Source organism: Equus quagga, chromosome 5 (genome assembly GCF_021613505.1).
Source record: "Equus quagga isolate Etosha38 chromosome 5, UCLA_HA_Equagga_1.0, whole genome shotgun sequence".
Lineage (NCBI taxonomy): Eukaryota > Metazoa > Chordata > Mammalia > Perissodactyla > Equidae > Equus > Equus quagga.
Window position 1 is genome coordinate 112,157,042 of NC_060271.1, and position 21,705 is coordinate 112,178,746.

The following is a 21,705-nucleotide window of genomic DNA, read 5'->3' on the forward strand; positions in this document are numbered from 1 at the left end:
TTTCCAAAGGCAGCTGAAACTCACAAAGCAGCAAGGAGTAGAAATTATTCACATTTTATAAATCAGAACACGGAAAAAAGCAAGGGTCTAATGACTTATGCATGGTACCCAAAATTCAGCAACCCAAGCCAGCACTGAGAATTCCTCACTATGATTTTTGTAGTAAGATTATTAAGCTCAGCTGCTGCCTTCGATATTTGTTTCCATAGACATTACTAAGAAAGCATTTTACTTTGGCATTTTTGTAATATGGCACCATTTATAGCTGTCTTCATCCATAATAACCTTATTAAACAGCTATCTTTAGGGCTGGCAGTACACACAATGAGGAAGGTCAGCCTGGTTACTAGTGGCTAATAGTTGAGTCAAAATCTGCATTATGTCATTTTTTCTTGCATTTTCTTGATTTAGAAGTTAAACCATGCTCACATTTCTAATTTAGCCAAGCCTGTATCTTTCTGACACAAACACAAAATCTCAAGAAGTGTAAAGGTTTCTGTCACCAAATCTACTCCTTTATCACTTTTGGATAATAAAGCAGCCAATCTAATGATTCTACAAACTTGAGTGTGTGATTTTTTTCCTGTTTAGACTAAGCTTTTCCAAAGAATGATCTAATTCATTTCAGGCCGAGAGAGAATAAACTCTATGCTAAAAGGAAAACTATAATCTTTGCTCTTTGTGCTGAAATGCCTCAAGAATAATAAAATACTGAATTCATCTGTAACTAAGCCTAAAGAAATAGGAAACTTTTTATCTAATGTACTTCAGAAAGTTCAAACATTTAGAAAAATCATAAAAACAAGGAGTGTTAGCCATAAAAAAGAAATTTATTTAAAAAATCAATATCTTGTGTTTCAGATACACAGGTATAAGAGAACTTCCAGAAGGTGAAAGTGCCTTTTCCAGAAATTGTTCCCAGAATGGTCAATACTGATTTCGAAATTGGTTGCTTAGGTCTTGGAGCTCTACTACCAAGGCGTCCATAGCTGCTATTTCATCAGCTAACTCCCCGGAAATTTCTCCACTTGCCACATCTGTAAAAAGTTGCTGCAACATAAAGAACAATGCAGAATTATCAAAACAATGAAAATCTCTTTAAAATAAAATAGATACAGAGTACAGAATTAAACTTCCCTTTACCTAATGATCCTACAACATTATACTATTATAGTACTTGTTCTGGTCACCATCCTGGAAATGTATGAGCTGCGACAATTAAATGATGAATCAAACAACACACCTGAACTTGTAAACTCAAATGAGCTCTGCTCTTCAAAATGGTTGCCATGAATATTGATTACTCATTTCAACGTCATAGGAGGGTTTTTGGGTGAATGGACATTATTCATCCAAATCTATTCATGGTATATAGGCAAAACAAATATATTTTAAACTCGAGTCCATACAAATTATATCCTATATGCTAATTATTTGAGAATTAATTATGGCACAGGACTCAGAAGCTACAAAGATTATCAAGATTTGGTAAAAGCAAAAAAGCCCAGCAAAATAAAGTAAAAATAAACGTGCCATCCTCCTATAAAAGGAATTGCCGGGGCTGGCCCCGTGGCCGAGTGGTTAAGTTCGCGCGCTCTGCTGCAGGCGGCCCAGTGTTTCATTGGTTCGAATCCTGGGCGCGGACATGGCACTGCTCATCAAACCACGCTGAGGCAGCATCCCACATGCCACAACTAGAAGGGCCCACAACGAAGAATATACAACTATGTACTGGAGGGCTTTGGGTAGAAAAAGGAAAAAAATAAAATCTTAAAAAAAAAAAAAAGGAATTGCCTTGGGAGGCATACTGCAACATACTTCAGTAATGGTACCATAGCGGAAATATTTTGAACTGCCTCTCTAGGAACTGTCTGCTGCGTCAATGTAGGTACGCAAGAAAATCAGCTTCAGGACTTTATGACCACCTTGTGTGTGGGGATGTGTGCGCATGCATGTGTGTTTTAAACAGAAATATAATGTACTCAGCTTACCATATATTTTTTTTCATCAGACTTGACTAGATTATTAGTTCACAAAAATCAAATTTACCATTAAAATATGATTAGTTACTATCACTCCCACAGATGATAACATGTGACAATTGTTCTGACAGTTTATTCTACAAAGAGAACCCCAAAGATGTTTTGAGTGGTGGTATAATCATTGAGATAAGCTTAGAGTTTCGCATAGTGATTTCTGGAGCAAAGAGCACTCACTTAATGAAGAACTTCAAAAATGTGTAGCAAAGATTTGTCCCATTACTGTGTAGTCACACCTTGGATAGCATTTCATAATAGAATGATATAAGAACTGCGACAACACGATCAGTAGAGAAAACACCTTTGAGGAAAATAACTGGGACTCATATAGTACATTTTACTTTTACAAGAATTACAGTGCTTGTAAATCAGCCTGAATCTGCATCACTTCCCTGGAAGGTAAAGAGGAAGCAGAGAGAAACTGAGGCTAAGAAAGAAGAAATAATTTGCTGAGGATCTCACTGAGTTTAAATGGTAAATCTCTTCTGTGCCCAGGCCCTCCAGCATTCTCACCAACAGCCCTCATGCCCCCTGCAGCAGACTGTGCAATGACATGGGGCTCGGGGCCAAGGATTACTCTGTTCTGGCAGAGCATGGACTGGAGGACTTTAGGGGAGTCTCTGGGTTCTAGGAGTTCATTTCCATGAAGTCCCTGGCCTGGCAAGAAAAGACCAGAGACTCGAGCAAACCAAGCTTACTGCAAGCTATTGAACACAGCTATCTTAATTCATTTTCACTTTTTAAAGAGTTCTAAAAAAGTGGCTTTTTTGGAATTCAGTTTGGCAAACGCAATTTGTTCAAAAGATAGAAAAGGCATACGACTACTACAAAATCGGAGACTCCCAAATATTACATGCAAAAAGGTGCTTTCAAAGGAGGCGCTGGGAAGCAATTTTCCCCGTTTTTGGATAATCCATTTGGGATCTAATAAGAAGAAAATCTAAACATAAATGATGTTCTGAGGCCTTGTTTTCAATATTTGGGAATCTACGACAATATGGAAGGATGGGCACTATGTGCCCAGACAAGACTATCTGTGTCATGTGAGTACAGATTCATGTAAAATTAATAACTTATTAGAAAAAGCTTTGCACAGAGATAAGGGAACTGGTAGAGCACATCTTGAAGAAACAAACAACCACGGGCAGGTCAGTGGTCTAACCGGAACTCAGACACTTAGCGCCTAATTGCAGAAGGAGAGTCACAGGACAAGCTTGCGTCCCTGACCTCCTTTGAGCACTTGCAGCCTTCCGAGAGACACTGAATTCTGAAGCTGCGCTGCCACACCCGGAGGAAACACAGTTCTTCCACGCACATTACAGAAACCTGGGTCCAGCATGCAGATTAATAAGGATAGTAAAGCAAGTTAATAATCTAAAGGGGCATGGATCTGAAAAGATCAAGCGATTAATAAAAAGGCATATTCTGGGGGCCAGCCATGGTGGCCCAGTGGTTAAGCTCAGTGTGCTCTGCTTGGGTGGCCTGGGTTTGGTTCCCAGGTATGGGCCTACACTGCTTTCTTAGCGGCCATGCTGTGCTGGTGGCCCACATACTAAAAAATAGAAGAAGACTGGTATGGACGTTAGCTGAGGGTGAATCTTCCTCAGCAAAAAAAAAGAAAGAAAGAGGCATATTCTGGAAAGGTTTTTACGTGTCCAGAAATGACCTTCACATGCCACAGACTTGCTCTCAGAAGGGAGTTAAAATTCGTTTGCAACCCAAGATTAAATAGTGAAGGCAAGTAAAGATCAGAAAAGAAAGTACTAAATTATGCTAGAAGTGATATTCCTTTAAAATTTGCTTCCAGAGGTATAATCCAAACCTAGCTGCACAGTAGAACCACCTATTTAAAATTTAACACAGATTTCCCAGGCTCCCTCCCAGACTTGATCTATCACAGGTAGAGACCCGGATCCAGGCTTCAAAAAAACTCCCCCACTGATTCTCAGGTGTCCCCATCCTGGCACTGCTTCACAGGTTGATGTGTGTAAACTGATGGTATATGTTTTAGTTGTCAAACCTGAGTCATCCGTCTATCTTAACTTTTGTCAAATCCATATACCACCTACTTAATATTTGTCTCTAAATCAATTTTTTACTTACATAAAAGTTTTTTAAAGGAAACACTAAAATACTACTATAAATGGAAAATAAGCAATAATATTCATGAAATTGTAGGTGTGATATGCTAGTTATGCTTTTTCCAATATGCAGTGAAATAAATGTATATTTAAATCAAAAGTACTCAGGTAAAAGCACTTTTACCCAAGTGCTACCAGTGGCATCTGTGCCACACTTTGGGAAAAGTGACAAGTATAGAAGAGCATTGTTTTAATTTAACATAAAGCATTAGGCTGGATTATAAATACTAATTTCAAAGAACTCCTAAGTTACCCATGTGTAGGGTGGTCTAGCCATTGGGCCAATAATATCCTTACCAGCACAACTAACCACCTGGGGCTGATATCCAAAATATAACACGGGCCTAAAATTACCTCTGATGTAAAAGAAGATTTAAGAGCTGATACTAAGACCTTTGTTTATATGACAATTCTAATTAATTCACATTTCACTCTCACCTTTGCTTTAGATAACAAGCCCCGTAAATTGAGTCGAACCGAAGAAAGCACTTGTACAGCCTCCTGAGGACTGGATTTGCCTTTACTGCATTTTATAGCCACTGGAAGATAAATGTGGGGAAAAATATCCATTAAAAATCAGTAATGATAATTTACAGGTACAAAATCTAATTATCTAATTAGGGTTGTATAGTAACAGACTTCAGAAATATTTCTACAGGAAAGTTTTTATTTTGGAAAAAGAATAATAATTATGTGCATAATTCTCCCCTTTATCCTTCTTTAAGAAGAATAATTTATTGCTGAAAGGAGAATTTTGAGGAAAATAGGTGATTTTTGGTGAATTACAGATCATTGGGAAAAGACTAACAAACACACACACACACACACACGGACAGACTAATGAAATTAGGCAAAGAGAGACAAAATCTAATTGAAAACACGGTGCCCACAGAGGGGAAAAACAGACGCAGCACATCTTAGTGTGGCTTCCCACAGTATGGAGTCCCTAATGGGGACTCACGCTGCTCATGACACTAACCCAGGGAAGTGACGTGCCAGACATTCACTGTTCACTTCTTCCTGCATTCTCACACTCAGGGTTTATATCACCATCCTGGAAGAACTGACATCAACAACCTACGTGCCTGCATTGAGGGAACGAGACCACAACCAGGCTCTCGGGTCGCTGAGCCACACTTGGCATCAGCAGGGAGTCGGGGAGAACCAAGTCATCCCCAACAACTCTGCCTCCATCATTCTGGGGAGCCCATTTCCCTCAAACTTGAAATTACAAAGAGGGCATAATCTTCCCTAGCAGAAGGCCTGGCTATTAATGCTTTATAAGAACAAGTGAAGAGCTTTGTAAGAATATAATGCCTGATATTTCTCCACTGATTTGTTCCTGCTTTTGTTCCTCTAAATTATGCTCACTACAAACAGATCAATATCCAGAACCTGTTTTAAAACTCACTAAACAGTGCAACAATTAAAGTCTACTAACTACCCTAGATTTTAGACGAGGGATGGAAAATGGATTTCTTTTTGTATGCAAACTCTAATTGTCCTGTGCCTGGCAAAATAGTTTTGTCATTAATTAGTATTTCCTATGACTGGCGAGAACTAGGTTTGACATTCCTATTTCAAAATAATAATTAGACTTGGACACTTCTCAGCTAAAGATTGAAAGAATGCGTGGTAATCAACAAGGTAAAAGTCATTTTCAAAGGGTTCAGTTAACCTGGAGATAGTGAGGATTACGATGTCTGTGTTTCTTAGTAGAGGAAAGTTGTAACTACCATGGCTGAAGTATTTAGGCTATTGAATACCTAGTAACTTATATCAGAAACAGCTGTGATTCTTTTTTCACTCCTTTATTTTCATTTGGAGAAAACAAAAATAGAGCAAAAAGACAAAAACACTCTATTAGTCCCCTCCTCAATCCCATTTCCAAAAGACAGTAGGGATTGAGAAAGAGAGACAGAGACAGAGTGAGAGAGCACAGGGCTTCCTGCAGGCAAACTAGAGTCAAAATGCGTAACTATTACTGTAAAAGTTCCTGGATGGCAAAGAAGGAATGAGCTTTCGCCCACTCAGAAAATAGAATAGCAGAGACTGTAAATGAATACCCTCCAGACAATACAAATGGGGGCACAATGACAACATTGCTATAGAAAGGTCTCAAACACTATGTAGAGAGTGCAATGTCTTATCAAGCTTTCTGAAGTACTGGGCTACTTCTAAAAATAGCAACCCAAAGGGACTCAATCATGCGGAGATTTTTTTAAAATGTTCTATTTCCTTTTCAGAATTGGGCGAGGTGGAGAACAATGTAGGGGAGAAAGATAAAAAAAGAGAGAGAATCAAGAGAAACCCATCTCATTCTTCGATTGAGCAATGGTATACAAAAGCAACAAAAGAAAAGGTTAAGATTTAGTTTCATAAATCTAAAATATGACTAGAAATTAAAGCTGAGCATCCACTCAAATTTGCTTAAAACATCGTAAGACAACCAACACATAATTCATTAAAGTCAAAGGGGAACTTAAAATAATAGACACTTGTTTTTTCTCTAAGTATTGCCTGATGAAAAAACGGTGCCAAAAATAGTTTTAAACCAACTTTAAGATGCAAAATGAAGATTTTTTTCCTAGAGTATTTCTTTAGCCTGCATATTTATATTTGACAGGTTTAATACCATCACTTAGTGATCACAGAAAATATCTTGGCTTTGACTGTTACAGAGCCAGCTGTTCACAGAAATGTTTAGGGTTGGCAAGTTGAAGTAGATAAGATAAATTCTTCAAAGTAAATTGCACCCTGCTATAATTATGTACATAACACACTTTAGCAGGGGTTTCCCCAGGCAAAGTACTACATCCACAACGGCCGAAGGCATAACGACTGCACTCCATTTGAGCCCACCCACCATGAGGCCAGTAGGAACCACAAAAATTCTCGCCACCCTAGACCGTCCTTCCACTGGTCTATCAGCAACTACTTCAACCTTTTCTATACTGAATTTCAGCTATGCAGAGTTCAGCACTTCTTCCTAATCTGTCAAGGGGTAGGTGACCCAGGAAATTGGACATTTATATCCTTTTAGTCAACGATATCAATGGCCCTGAGCAGAATTATTAACTACTAAGCCCATTTCTAAATTGTTTGAATGTTTTGCGATGTCTTTACAGGCAATTTAAAGTTTATTCTTGTTCATCTTTCTCTTTTTTAGTCTTGAGTCCCTTATCATACAGCTCAGATCCTCCACCTGAGAAGGAAAAGGGTGGGGGTGAGATGGTAATGGATTAACATTTAAATCTTGTATTCTCCGAAACAACCATAGGTAGGTATTATCTCCATTTTACCAAAGAGGGAAGTAAGGCTCAGAGAAGTTAAGTAATTTACCCAAAGTCACCTAGCCAGTCTACGGGAGAGCTGGTCCTGGAGATTAGATCTCCCTGATTCCAAAATTCTGCTCTTTCTATCATCCCTCATTGGCTCCCTATTTGCTGTAACTATTAGTTGCAGAAGTTAGAAGAGTACTTCAGGATACGTTCACAGTCCTTGGGATTCAATTCTTAGCATTATGGTTTCATTGTTTGATTTGCACTGCATTCCCAGGGTATTATACATGCATACTCAAATATCAATATAAAAATGCATTACCAAATTTAATTGTCCTATTTTTCATTAATACAAATAATTAAAAGCAGCCTTTATCTGGAGTATATTTAACCAAGAGGCATACAACTTTAACTGAAAGGTTATCCATCCCCTCAAATATCACCCACTAAATTCCCCAAGGATACGGACTAGCTTAGATTTTTTACTTCTTTTATATATGCCATAGCTCTTTGTATATTGCTATACATCCAGAAATCTATGTATTTTTGTGAATATTTTCATTTATAAAGGAAGAATATGATTCGGGAAAAATCAACAGATTTTCTTAACACTACATAATCAACGCAAACCGACTCTGTGTGAAGTGAAGGTTAAATACAATTATGAAGGTATTTCACATTTCTATCTGTCACTTATTCAAAGAGTATTTAAGCTTCTATCCTATCACTTCTTATTGCTCCCGAGTGCCTACTACATGGTAGTTGGTCTATAAATGTTTGCTGAATTAAATACAATTTCAATATAATGAACCTGAAATTATGTAATGGAACTTTACTTTCGACAAATACTTTCTCTTATCAGTAAAACTACATTGAAATATGCCATGGATATCAAATGTTACATCAAATACCATGTGCGAGTCCTAAGGCTCTCTGAACCACTTCCTTAAATGATGTAATATCTTTCTCCCAACAACTGGACTGTGTGTCACACTTGTATGCCTTAGATAGATACTGGAACGCCTGAGGAAAGAAAAAGAACAACGGTCAGAATAACAAGTGGAATTCACGTTTCAAACTTTGTTTCCTGGAAGTCATATGTAACTAATTCCAACTCGAAATTCAGCGTCTGTGCTATGCAGCACAGTCTCTATGATTCTCATCAAAGAAGGTGTAGATAAGCATGTCCAACAGCAAAAAGCCATTAAAAGAAATTAAATGGATGATTCTGGATAGAGACACTTCCCTCCAAACAGAAAAATACAAATGCCAGGTTTGGAAATCTGTAAAAAAGTGTGCACATTTCCTCAGTGTTTGCAGCCATCAGCTTCAGAGACAAGTTTAGAGAATGAGGTGTGAACTTGGTGAAAACTGTGCAATTACTGATATGTGTGTAAACTCACAAAAGTTTAAAACACTCTCTTTCACAATCCCATCCTTGTGGATTCTTGAGGGAGAAGTCACAGATTAGAGAATTCGGAGTACCCTTAATCTGTATATATGCAAGAGAGTACCTAATTCAAGAAGAAACGGAAGGACAGAACGTAGCAGTGTGTGCACATGTGCATGTGAGTATGTATTCTCTGGGCTGACAGGGCAATGGCAGAAGCCAGCTGGGTGGACTGAGAGGGGAGAGAGCAGTTAAGAATCCCACAGATTAGCTGTACTGTGGTTAATTCCAAACTCACGCAAGGAGTATATTAGATTTGTTGTAGATGTTTTGAAAAGAACACAAAATAACTATTCCAACCTTAGAAACTCCAGGGGCTCCTTAAAGCTCTAAGATAAGAGGCTACAGGCATAACTTGAGCGTAACTGGTGTCCCACTGTACTTGTGAGAAAGGGACAGGGCAACCTTGTAAAGTATTTTATATTTAGATTTTTTAAAGCTCTTCTCCAATATTCTTATCTAGTTCCTTTTTCTTTTTCCCTTTCATAGTCCCATCCCAGATTTAAATACTCTTTTGTCCTTGTACCCAGTCTAACTTAGTCCTTAGCGATGAGCCTGCAGAAAGGGGTGAGAGTAAATAATGAGCACCAGCTGTTTGCTGTAGCTTCGGTAGGGGAGCAGGTTAGAGAGACCCTTTTGCAGGAAACAGAGAACAATTATATAAGAAAAATTCATGGAAAGAAAAAAACGAATGCTTACAAGTCTTAATCTGTCCGCAGTTCAAAGTGCTTATGTTAAAGATTCTGAATCAAAACTGAAAACCTGAGCATATTAATCTTATCTTTCAAATTATTAAACTTCCTCCAACCATCAAAAAAGCAGATCCACTACACATATGTTCAAACAAAAGGCAAGAGCCCAGAAGGTCTGGAGAAATTACCTTTTCGTTTTCATCAGGCTTTTCACTTTGCCCATTTCCATATATCTGGGCATATAGCCTCCAGATTTCTCCATCATTTGTCACTCTTGAAGTTACTCTGCCAAATAACTCCTGCAGCTTTCCTTTGAGGCCAGTTGCAATATCTCCACTTCGATCAGTCATCCCATCAATCACTGCCTTGACCAGAATTTTAAGGACCTTAAAAAATGCACAGAAGAAACCGGTAAGCTAGAAACAACCAAACAATAACAACAAACAAAGGGCTACCATTACCATCATCAATGACAATGACAGTGAAAAACCTTGAGACCTGTTAGAATATCACTCTTACACTTTTTAAAAATAAAAGTCAAGCTGTCTTGAACCACGCTCTAGCAGTGCATGCTGACCAGCTCTCTAGTGTCCCTTCTCAGGATCTTGGGAGGGCTCTTGTTCCACAAGGCCCTATACCCGCTGATCCTCTCTTCTCACTCTAAGTGCTCTCTCTGAATGATCTGATCCACACCCATAGCTTCAAATATATTACCAAACCTACTCTGACAGCTCCAGCCAGACTCCTCACTAGAGCTCCCGGACTGTGCACCTCAACCCCACCAGGCATGTCCCATCAACATCTCACACTCCATCTACCCAAGAATGAAACAGCGACCCCAGATCCATCTTCCTCCTGTAATCTCGGAGCCAATGACCTGAGCATCAACATAGCTTCTCTTCTCTCCCAGTTTCTGCCACATATAAGCAATTCAATTCTACATTCCTAAGGAGTCCTAAATCCAGCTTCTCCTACCTTAGGTTAGGCCTCATTATTTTCCTTCTGGATTGCTATGATAACATTCTAATTCTGCTTAAAAAGGTCCTGGCCCTTCCTAATCGTTGAACGTTAAACTGCTAATGCATTTGCATTAGGCATGCAGGGTACCCAGAAAGTATCTCTTATCCCTCCAAACCCCAGATCCACTTGCCATTTAGCAACTTCTTGGCTATCATGCTTTCATTAGTCTTGTTTACACATTCTACCCCAGATGCTTTGAATGCTGATAGATGGATTAAGTTGAGCTCCACAGCAGGTTACACTGTTATGACAAGATACATCTGTCATGTCTATATTAGGCTGTACATCTCAAGGCAGCTTCCTGGAGGCATAAAAAGTGCATCCTTGATCATCCACTCCTGTGAAGGAAGGACACCAAAGATACCTGGATCCACTAAAGAACCAGCTAGAGGAGAGTGCTCTAAGACCTTGCCACTCAGCGTGGCCCATGGACTGACAGCCTTGGCATCACCCAGGAGCTTGCTAGAAAAGCAGAATCTTGGATGGAGGTCTTGTTCCATTTTGGACTGCGATTCTGCACTTTTAACAAGCTCCCAGGTGATGCTGATGTCGACAGACCACACTTTGACTAGCAAGGTTCCAAGAGACAGGGTGCCACATCTTTATTCTTACTCTGAACTTCTGGGAGAGGACCACATTTGATCATCTCTATCACCAGTGTCTAACGTACTACCTGACACACAGCACTGATGCAATAAAAACTGGTGCCTGAAAGAAAGACTGAATGAACACACCTCTTTCAGAAAGCGTTGCTAAGAGAAATGCGACCACTGTGACACCCTGCTCTGTCTCCCCATAGAGTATTCTGATCCAGGCAAAAGATGCAGCCAAGGAATTAATGCTCCTGGGGACCATGAACACTTTTAGGAATGTGAGCTCAGACTGATGGTCCTAATTATATTCAGTGGTAAAAGTAAACAGGAAAACACTCAATTGTGCTTTTTCTTTCTTGTTTGGACAAGGCACCTTATCTCTGCCTGTAAATTCACATTACAATTCCACATGTGTAGCTTTAAATCTGAAAGTAATGAAATTCATATTACAATCCCACTCATGATTTTAAATCTGGAAGTAACAATGCAAAAGAAATAGTATGAATGTGTACTACTTGTTTCAAGTTATCATTCTGTAAACATTTCAAAGATTAACATGTTTTGAAAGAGATAGTTCCTACTAAAATAGTTACTAACAAGTACAAATAAAGCATACTAAATTAGTAAAATACTTTTTCTGGGCTCTCACAGTTGGGCCAACATCCCTTCACTTCAGCCTACTTGAGGAGACAATGGGGGAGAGAAAACTTTTGGCCTTCTTGCCAAGAAAAATGGGCAGCAGCAGTGCCGGCATTTGAGAAGGGAAAAGTTGGTGAAGTGTGTGTATTTGGGTGTGTGAAGGGACCTGTGGAAGAGTAGGGAGGGAGAACATCTCTGTGCTAGGGGCCGGGGTAGGGAGAAGGGAAGTGCAACACATCCACCCAATTCCTACACAGATAGCACAAGAAGAGAGGGGGACCTTGAATAGGAGGGAAAGCAATAACAAATAAGTCTATTTCCATGTTCAATGGCCAGTTAACTGGATTTGGATGTTAGGAGAGAGTTCTAAATGGAGGAATAGATAATAGAGTCATTCACAGCCACGGCAGATATTGCCTAAAGAGACTATGTTGGGTAAGAAAGACTAAGGATAGAATCTTAAGGAACACAAAAGTTAAGAGGAGGGAAGGTGAACAAAGGTAATACACTAAGAAGACTAAAACGGTGCAGTCAGAAAGGTGGGAGAAAGTGACGTCATGGAAACAAGGGAAGGAGAAAGTAACAAGCAGAGTACATCTACAAAGACCAGGACTGGAGGATTCCACCGGATTTGGCAAGTACTAAGGTGAGTGACTGTATCCAGAGCTAAAGCCAGAACAAAGAGGGCAGGAGAGATCATGAGTTTAGACTAGAGGCTTACAAAGAGAGAAATGTGAAAACCAAGACAATTATTAACATCAGGAAAAACAAAAACCCTGGGGGCCAGCCACATGGCCGAGTGGTTAAGTTTGCACTCTCCACTTAGAGGCCCAGGGTTTCACCAGTTTGGATCCTGAGCACAGACATGGCGCCGCTCGTCAGGCCACGCTGAGGCGGCATCCCACATGCCACAACTAGAAGGACCCACAATTAACAATACACAACTGCGTACCAGGGAGGCTTCGGGGAGGAAAAATGGAAAAATAAAATCTTAAAAAAAAAAAAAAAACCCCAAACCCTAATCAGTATTCTGTAATACTCACTTTGAGTATCATATGTATAGGCAAATAATGTTAATAGAGAATATTCAGTTAACCAAAAATTTTAATCTAAATATGTTGGGAAAATATGAAAGGGAAGTAGTGGAAGTGCTGGTATATGAGAGTTAAGTCTCATTTACTATAATAGGAAGTCAGTAGATAATACCTAAGTTTGGCTAATAAAAAAATAGCAGTATATAACTACTGTTATAAAATATGGAAATGTGCAAATAGAAAAAGAAAACCAAAAGGATATCTCCCCTCTGGGGAGAAGAATCTTGAGAAGCAAGAAGGGGTAACGCAGGAAATTGCTGTATTTTGTTATAAGCCTTTTACTACTACTTAACCCGTAGAATTATATGCATGTTATTTTAATGAAAACAATTTAAAAATAGAGAAAAGGCAAGAATAAATACATGTGAATATTGGCAAAGATGAAACAAAACACGATGGCACACATGAATATTCACTTGAGACTTTGAATTTACATCCTTAGTTTGTGTGGGTGGATAGGGGAGGGGGTGGTGACTAAAAGGGGGACTGTGAGGGTTTTGGGGGTGCTGGTAGTGTTGACTCACATGCTGGGGGCTGGTCACACAGGGTGCGTTCCCTTCATGCAAATTCATATGTTTACATATGATCGGTATACTTTTCTGTATTTACATTATATTTTAATCAAAAGTTAATTAAAAAGTTATTTCCTACAATTAAGAAAGCCCTATGAACTGAAGAAAAAAATGGAATTATTAAAATACATTAACAAATAGAGCTAATATGTAATCTTAAAAAGTGGTTTTAGAGTGATAGAAATTATTTTAAAAACTATTAGAGTAATTTTATAATTTACTGGCTAATATCATTATTTTCTTTTCACTAACTAGTAAGTGAGAAAAATCACATTCTAGTTACCCAGGCCCATTACAAAAACAATAAGTTTCAATATATATTTAAATTTGTTTTTTGAAGGAGAAGCTTAGCCTTGAGCTAACATCTGCCGCCAATCTTCCTCTTTTTGCTAACATCCGTGCCCATCTTCCTCTACTTTACGTGTGGGATGCTTGCCACAGCATGGCTTGACAAGCGGTGCCATGTCTGCACCCGGGATCTGAACTGACGAACCCCGGCCGCCGAGGTGGAACGTGCAAACTTAACCACTACACCACCAGGCCTGCCCCTACATTTAACCCTTCTTTAGAAAAACAGATATTTGCAACTTAAAAGGAGCAAAGGGTGTTGCTGTGGAATTTCTGTGATTAAATGAATCACCAAAAAGTGCAATTTCCGGGGCTGGCCCCGTGGCCGAGTGGTTAAGTTCGCGCGCTCCGCTGCAGGCGGCCCAGTGTTTCGTTGGTTTGAATCCTGGGCGCGGACACAGCACTGCTCATCAGACCACGCTGAGGCAGCGTCCCACATACCACAGCTAGAAGGACCCACAACGAAGAATATACAACCATGTATGGGGGGGCTTTGGGGAGAAAAAGGAAAAAAAAAATAAAATCTTTAAAAAAAAAAGTGCAATTTCCTCTTGGGCAGACTACATTTAACAGAATCACACTCCTTTGCATCATCAAAAGCGGAAAAAAAAATTTAAATAAGTAAATGTTTTTTATCCACTGTAAATTGAGTAAAAAAGAGTAAATTGCTATGATTATTTAAATCATCAAGTAACTAGTTAAAACCACAAATTATTAAGTATGTAATAAGTCACTGAAGGGTAGAATATTGAAGTTTAAGAATTTAGAGGTGGAACAATTCTTAGGGGAACAGGATCTAAGACACGGCCACTTGGATGAGTTGCTCATATGGAATAAAGAAAAGGACAAAGAATTTGAAGTCCAAAGTACTGGATGTACCATATACCTAAACACCAAGTATTCAAGAGCAGCTAGAGCTAGAGAGGAGAGGAAGATACACAGAATCAGTCGCTGCAGTCCACCATGAATCCGGGGGAGTCACTAGGAAGCTGGTAAACAGCAGTAATGAGGACAGGTCTTTTGTCTACTACATCTCAGAGCTGTTGGATCGAGGGGTCAACATACGTGGAAAGAGCTTTGAAAACTATAAAGCAATAAACAAGCAATAAGTCTATAAACTATCATGATTATCACTGACCCTCAACTTCGTTACTCCAACAGAAGTAGACAGCAAAACCCTCACTGTTGACCCACTCTCTATGCGCCCCTTTATTTCCTTATGGTTCAAAATAGACGTAAAGAAAACCAGAATCCACCACCATGGTATCAGCCCCAGATACTGCCCTACTACCTCTGCTGTGAGAGCTCCCGATGTGCTAAGCCCTGCGCTAAGCACGTGACCAAGCTGATTTCATTTAGTTCCCACAGTAACCCTAGGGAGCAGGTACCTTATTATCCCCACTTGACAAGTAAACCGAAGCATGAGAGGTAAAATGCACGTTCTCAAGTTTACACAGCTGAGAATGAGAGGAGAATGATAAGAAGACAACAATAATGATAGGCAATACTTATAGATACTATATAGCCCTTCTTATGAGCCAGGGCCTCTACGAACACACCGAATCCTCCTCACAGTCATGTGAGGAAGGTGCTCTCATTATTTGCATTCTGCAGATGAAAAAACTGGAGCACAGAGAAGTGAAGTAACTTGTCCAAGGTCACATACCCAGGGAAGGTGGAGTTGGATTTGAACCTGCAGTCTGGGTTCTCGATCTTGCTCTCAAGCATTTGCGACATTACTTTAGAAAGCACAGCTCCTTACTCTTTCTTCCTTTATAACAAGTTCTTTTATATTGGAAAGATTTCTCTTTTACGAAATACGTATGCTATAACTTGGATCATTTCATTACCATTTCTTTGCCAAATCTTGAATCAACCAAAACCAGACAAGTTTTTAAAGATTTTCTTTTAATTAAAAATTTCCCCAAGACATTAGAGCCAATAAAAAAAGAAAAATTCCCAAATACAAGCACTACTGACACTGCAGTGAATTTCTAATTTTTTTCACTGTGTGTAAATTTTTCATATAACACTACATAAACCATTTTCTCTTACCTTTTTCACTTAAAATTATGTCACAGAATTTTTTCATGTTTTCATATACTCTTTAAATAGATCATTTTAATAGATTCCAAACATTCCACGAGGCTGACAAACCGTAGTCTATTCACTGATGCACCTGCAGTTAGGTTGTCCCCATACTGCCATTGTTATTACTATTAAACAACACTTCAATCCCTATCTTTGCGCCTAAAGATTTTTTTCATCCTGAAGCTTTCCTTAGGTCAGAATTCCAGGCACAGAATTACGGAATCAAGGGAATAAACATTTTAAGACTCTAGACATAACTCTGATACTTTCTGAAAGGGCTAAATCAAATTAGATGCCCATCAGTAGTATATGAAAATGTGTCATTTCATTGCATATTACCAGCACTGGGTGTATTATTACTTTTTAAATATTTGATATTTTGTTCTACTAAAGGTATGTCCAGCTATTATTCTGGATTTTATTTCCTTTATTTATTTATTAAGATTGGCCCTGAGCTAACATCTGCTGCCAATCTTTTTTCTTCTTCTTCTTTTGTTTTCTTCTCCCCAAAACCCCCCAGTACATAGTTGTGCATTCTAGTTGCAGGTCCTTCTAGTTCTGCTATGTTTGACGCCACCTCAGCATGGCTTGACAAGTGGTGCTAGGTCCCCGCCCAGGATCCGAACTGGTGAAACCCTGGGCTGCCGAAGTGGAGAGCGTGAACTTAACCACTCAGCCACAGGGCCGGCCCCTATTTCCTTTATTATTAGTGAACTTAAATCTCTTTCCAAATGTTTGTCAAGTACATATTTCCTTTTTAAGATATTTAAATTTTTCTTAATTTGTATTGAACACATTTTTTTCCAATGTGAAAACAGTTTTATTGTTTGGAGTATGGAGATTACACAGCCTACAAACTGACGGACTAACAATAACACATTGCTAGCTCTTTTTTCTGAGCCCCAATTCTGTACACTACTCCAAAAAAGAGAAAGTTGATGGATCTGCGAAAGTAACGGTAAACACGTGAGAAGCCCTGGGTAGACAGAAACTGGCTGGGTCCTGGGATGGTAGACAAGAGTAGCCCAGTGCGGAAAAGTGCCAGGTGCCAAGGTTCACGGATGGGCTGAGAAAAGCTTTTTGGTTGTGCCTTTTTTCTTCCACATGCTACTTGCCATCAGCAGGGAGAGACTGAAACACAGCAGTGCCAGCCCAATGCAAGCCAAGGACTGTGAGGGTACGGCAGGACAGAGGGCCTGGCTGGGGTGGGAAGCAAACAGTAGACCTCAGCTGCCTGGTGGGCCTCCACCTGTTGAGGTTAGGTGACTACACAGGAGGATGGGCATTGGAAGAAAGCAGTACCTAGCAGAGAAAAGGGAGGTTTCCTGAGGAGCCAGGCCACTCGGTGGGGATGGGAGAGGGCAGTGGTGAAGTGTACTCATGGTGACTTCTCCCTATGGTACAAACTCACCAGGAAGGGCACTGGTTAGATCCTGGGCTTGCTTTAGTCCCTCCCATCGAGTAAACATTACCAATGGAAAGCCAATATCCCCAGGTGCGTATGAGCCAACAGGGACAAAATTAAGACACCTGAAAGGTGCGTCCATAATGAAATAAACAAATTGAACAGCCTATGTGAAAAAGAATTAAAGGATCACACAGAGGAAAACTTCTACCTTGTTTTCATAATACATATTCTCAGGAAGATACGAGGGAAAATCAAGGGAATCATGAGATCTCTGGGTAGTAGCCTATGTGAGGAAGAAAAATAAGGCGAGGACTGAGCCTGGAGTTGCTGTCACAGAGAAGAAAATGTGAAGATGATTCTGCAAAGGAGATGAAGAAGCTGCAGCTGGTAAGGTACTAAGTGTGGAATTCTGGAAGCCAAGTGAAGAAAATGTTTCAAAAAGGAGGAGAGATCAACTGCGTTCAATATAGCTGATAAGGCGGCCCAGTGGCATAGCGGTTAAGTTTGCAGATTCTACTTCAGCGGCCCAGGGTTTGCAGGTTCCGATCCCAGGCAAGGACCTTCGTGCCACTTGTCAAGCCATGCTGTGGCAGGTGTCCCACATATAAAGTAGAGGAAGATGGGCATGGATGTTAGCTCAGGGCCAATCTTCCTCAGCAAAAGAGGAGGATTGGCAGCAGCTGTTAGCTCAGGGCCAATCTTCCTCTAAAGAATATATATATAAACTGCTGATAGGCTGAGAAACCTGAGGACTGACAACAGTCCCATGGATGTGGCAACACAGCCCTTGACAACAGCACATTCGGTAGACTGGTGGAGACAAAACCTAAATGGCCTGGATTCCAAAGAGGATGGGAGGAGGGCAAGTAGAGACCATATGGGAAGATGCTTCTCCCGAGGAGTCAGCTCTGAAGAGCAGCAGAGAACCGGGGTGGGAACTGGGGACGGAAGTGAGTGTGCGCAGACTATTTATGCCCAGCTTGAAAACACTGAGAACGCTCAAAAACTAGAGTAACAGATAAATGCATTCAGTAATATTTTCCCATTTGTAACATAATACAAGTTATAGAAGTAAATTTTAATCCATGATTATAAGGGAAGCCCACTTGCCCTTTTTTCTGAAAATTAATCCTAGCAGTCTACACCAAAGACAATTCTTTACTCTGCATTTATTTTCTTGGGGCTCTGGACACCCGAGTGAATCTAACGAGAGTTTTGAACCCTCTTTCCAGAATATGTACATATCCACATATGAAAATTTTTCTCCCAGTATTTCAGGTAATATTACAATGTCCTAAAGCCTAATAATAGATCCTTCTTAGAAATCCTAATTTGCCCATCATGGCCGGGGATTCCAGTCTTATCTCTCAATACTACATGTGACCAAGTCAGTGTCTCTCTTTGAAAAGCTTTACTAATTTTCTAACAACTCCCCTCCCTACTCTTACTACCTCTTCTGTCACTTCCAGATGTTCAAACCTCTGGTGTTGCCTGCTAAAGGCAAGACTTTCATATGATTAGTTGAGGTCTCTCTGGCCTTCCCTTGGTGTCCCTTTGTACATGTTGCCTCTGCTACCACCACAGGCACCAATGAGGTGTGTGTTGGATCCACTCCCTACCTTTACCAACCCCACTATTCTCAAAGCCACTGCTTCCTCCCTGAAAAGGAGCATAACAGTTGTGGTGGGTCAAACAGTGTCCCCCAAAATTCTCGTCCAAACAGAACCTCAGAATGTGACCTTATTTGGAAATAGAGTCTTTGCAGATATAATTAGTTAAGACAGGGTTAAACTAGATTAGGGTGAGCCCTAAATCCAATGACTAGTGTCTTTATACAAAGAGGAGAGGACGCACAAAGAAGGAGGTGAAGAAGCAAGTGAAGAGGCAGAGATTGGAGTGACGTTGTCACAAGCCAAGGAATGCCAGGAGCCACCAGAGCTGGAAGCAGCAAGGGAAGATTCTTCTCTAGAGCCTGCAGAGGGGGCACAGCCCAGCCACCACTTTGATTTTGGACTCCTGGCCTCCAGAACTGAATGGAGAGAATAAATTCCTGCCGTTTAAAGACACCAAGTTTTGTGGTAATTTGTTATAGGAGCCCCAGGAAACGAACACAGCAGTCTTAAGTAGAAAGACCAAGATAACATCGACAACATTGAGACAAACTTTCCTCAGCGTACTTAGCTGGCTTCTACTAATCATCTTCCAGTTTCAGTTCAGAAAGCACTAAATGAACGACTATCACATCACAGCCTATCCCTAACAAGGACGGGACCTCTAGCACCTACTCAGTCATTCTTTCCCCACGTGTAGAAGTTTTAAATGTCAAATCTCTCGAAATTTGCCTTAACGGAGTACGGTTTTTGTGTTATGGTTAAAAATGTTTTCTCCGCTCCCAAGCTTATAAAAATATTGACCATACTTTCTTTTAGTGCTTTTTGCTTTTCCCTTTTCAATGATGATGATGAGGAGGAGGAGGAGGAGGAGGAGGAGGATAGCAACTACACTTGTATGTCCCAGGCACTGTTCTAAGCCCTTTACGTATATAACACCCATTTAATCCTCACAACAATCCTGTGAGGCAGGAAGTATTATCAGCCCCATTTTATGAAAGTGAAGCACAAAGTGACTAACTTGCCCCAGGTCATACAGCTAGTGATTGGTAGGTGGAGACCAAGGGTGTCTAAGCCAGAATCTACGCTCTTACCCACAACATAATCTGCTTTTCAAGGCATTTCAATTTAAATATTCTATCCATTTGAATTTCCTTTGGTATAAGGAGTGAAGCAGAGTTTTAGTTTTTGGTCCCAAATGTTTGGCCAACTATTCCAATACACACTGAATATTTTATTTTTATCCCACAGATTTAAAATGCCATCCTCATCATGGACTAAATTCTCATACTTAGTTGAGTCTGTTTCTGAATCTTCTATTCTGTCACATTTCATTCCTGCAGCAGATGTTAACTCTTTATATAATAAGGATATTATTAGCTTTTTATCTTTCCTATTTGTTACAAATATTTTGTCACATATTTTTTTTAATGTGGCCATAAAAATTCCTTCGAGTTTTCTTTTATTACTTCAAAATTCAGGAAATTTGGGAAATATCCATTTTCACTCCTAATTTTTCTATGAGATGAAAAAATATTTCGCATATATTTAGTCCATTTGGAATTCATTTGGTATATCATAAAATAATCTAAGTATATTCTTTAAGCCTGGCTACTTAGAGGGATTTCATTTTACTCAATATAAATAGCCCTCTACTCCCTCACATCCTACCCAAACCAATGCCATACCACTGATTCCATGTAATGGCCTCTAGATCCATTACCCACATCTCTAATTCACTTAGGTGAGAGAGAACCTTCGCTTCACTCTCTATCCTAAGCTTATTTCTCACCCCTATCATGGGCTATGCTTGGGGGATGCAGCAAGCAGAGAATGACTAGGGAACCACAACTGGCCCCTGAAGAGAGTTGAAGTTTTCTCACATGGAGGAGCAGTGATTCTAAGACAAATGCTGAAGAATCTCCACAAAGAGAAAAGTGTAACTATCCTCTTCCCCAACACTAACCTTGAAGGCCTCAGCCAAGTCTCACCACAGTCTTCGCTGAAAGCACAAGGTGTTGGCCCTTTGAATCCCAGAGGTCTAAGAGCAGGAAGGAATAGGACTGCCTCAGGTCTAGTGACAAAAAGTTCCAGGAGGGCTCCAGGCCAAGAAGGAAGCCGTTTCCCATCTTCCAGCTTGGCTGACTCCCCGCTCCACATGGAGTTCTCTACAGAACTTGCTGTTTCCTGGCCTGATAACCCTGACCCTTGGCTTGCCCAAATCTGTTATCAGAGAGAGGTAGGCAGTTTAACAGTTTCTTTTTAACTCCTTCAGCAAAAAAAAAAAAAAAATTTTCTTAGAGTGTGGAAAAGGCATGCACAGGCTTTAGTTTAAATAGGCCAGACTTCAGACCTAAAGTCTTGGCTTAACTACTTACTAGCCAAGAAACATCAGCCATGTTAGTTCAGCTTGCTGACCCTCAGATACCTCAGCAGTCAATTGGAGATAATACCTATTTTACAGAGACATAATTTATACAAAATATATCCAATCCCTTCTCTCTTTTCTTTCAAGTAATACTCAGCCACAACTTTTTCCAGAACTTCAATTTGGTTGGCAATCTGCCCCATTGCACACCAACACTATCTCTTGCCTTCCCTAAAGAAAACATCAAATGGAAATCTACACAAAAAACATCAATATAAAAGAATACATATTGTATGATTATAATTATATGACATTCAAAAAAAACCAAAATTAAACTGTGGTGACAGAAATCAGAAAGC

The 21,705-nt window shown here is 39.9% G+C and overlaps 1 protein-coding gene across 1 annotated transcript in view; it reads right to left on the reverse strand.

Annotated features, from left to right (window-relative positions):
* Nucleotides 1–820: 820 nt before the first annotated feature.
* The window catches only part of TTC27 (tetratricopeptide repeat domain 27), a 176,409-nt gene continuing 155,524 nt past the window's right edge, over nucleotides 821–21,705 (reverse strand). The window contains exons 17-20 of the mRNA XM_046663090.1: nucleotides 9,792–9,989; nucleotides 8,373–8,484; nucleotides 4,619–4,719; nucleotides 821–1,050 (exon numbers count right to left, since the gene is read on the reverse strand). Coding sequence (XP_046519046.1) covers nucleotides 928–1,050; nucleotides 4,619–4,719; nucleotides 8,373–8,484; nucleotides 9,792–9,989 — 534 coding nt within the window. The 3' untranslated portion in view covers nucleotides 821–927. The remainder of the gene's footprint in view (nucleotides 1,051–4,618; nucleotides 4,720–8,372; nucleotides 8,485–9,791; nucleotides 9,990–21,705) is intronic.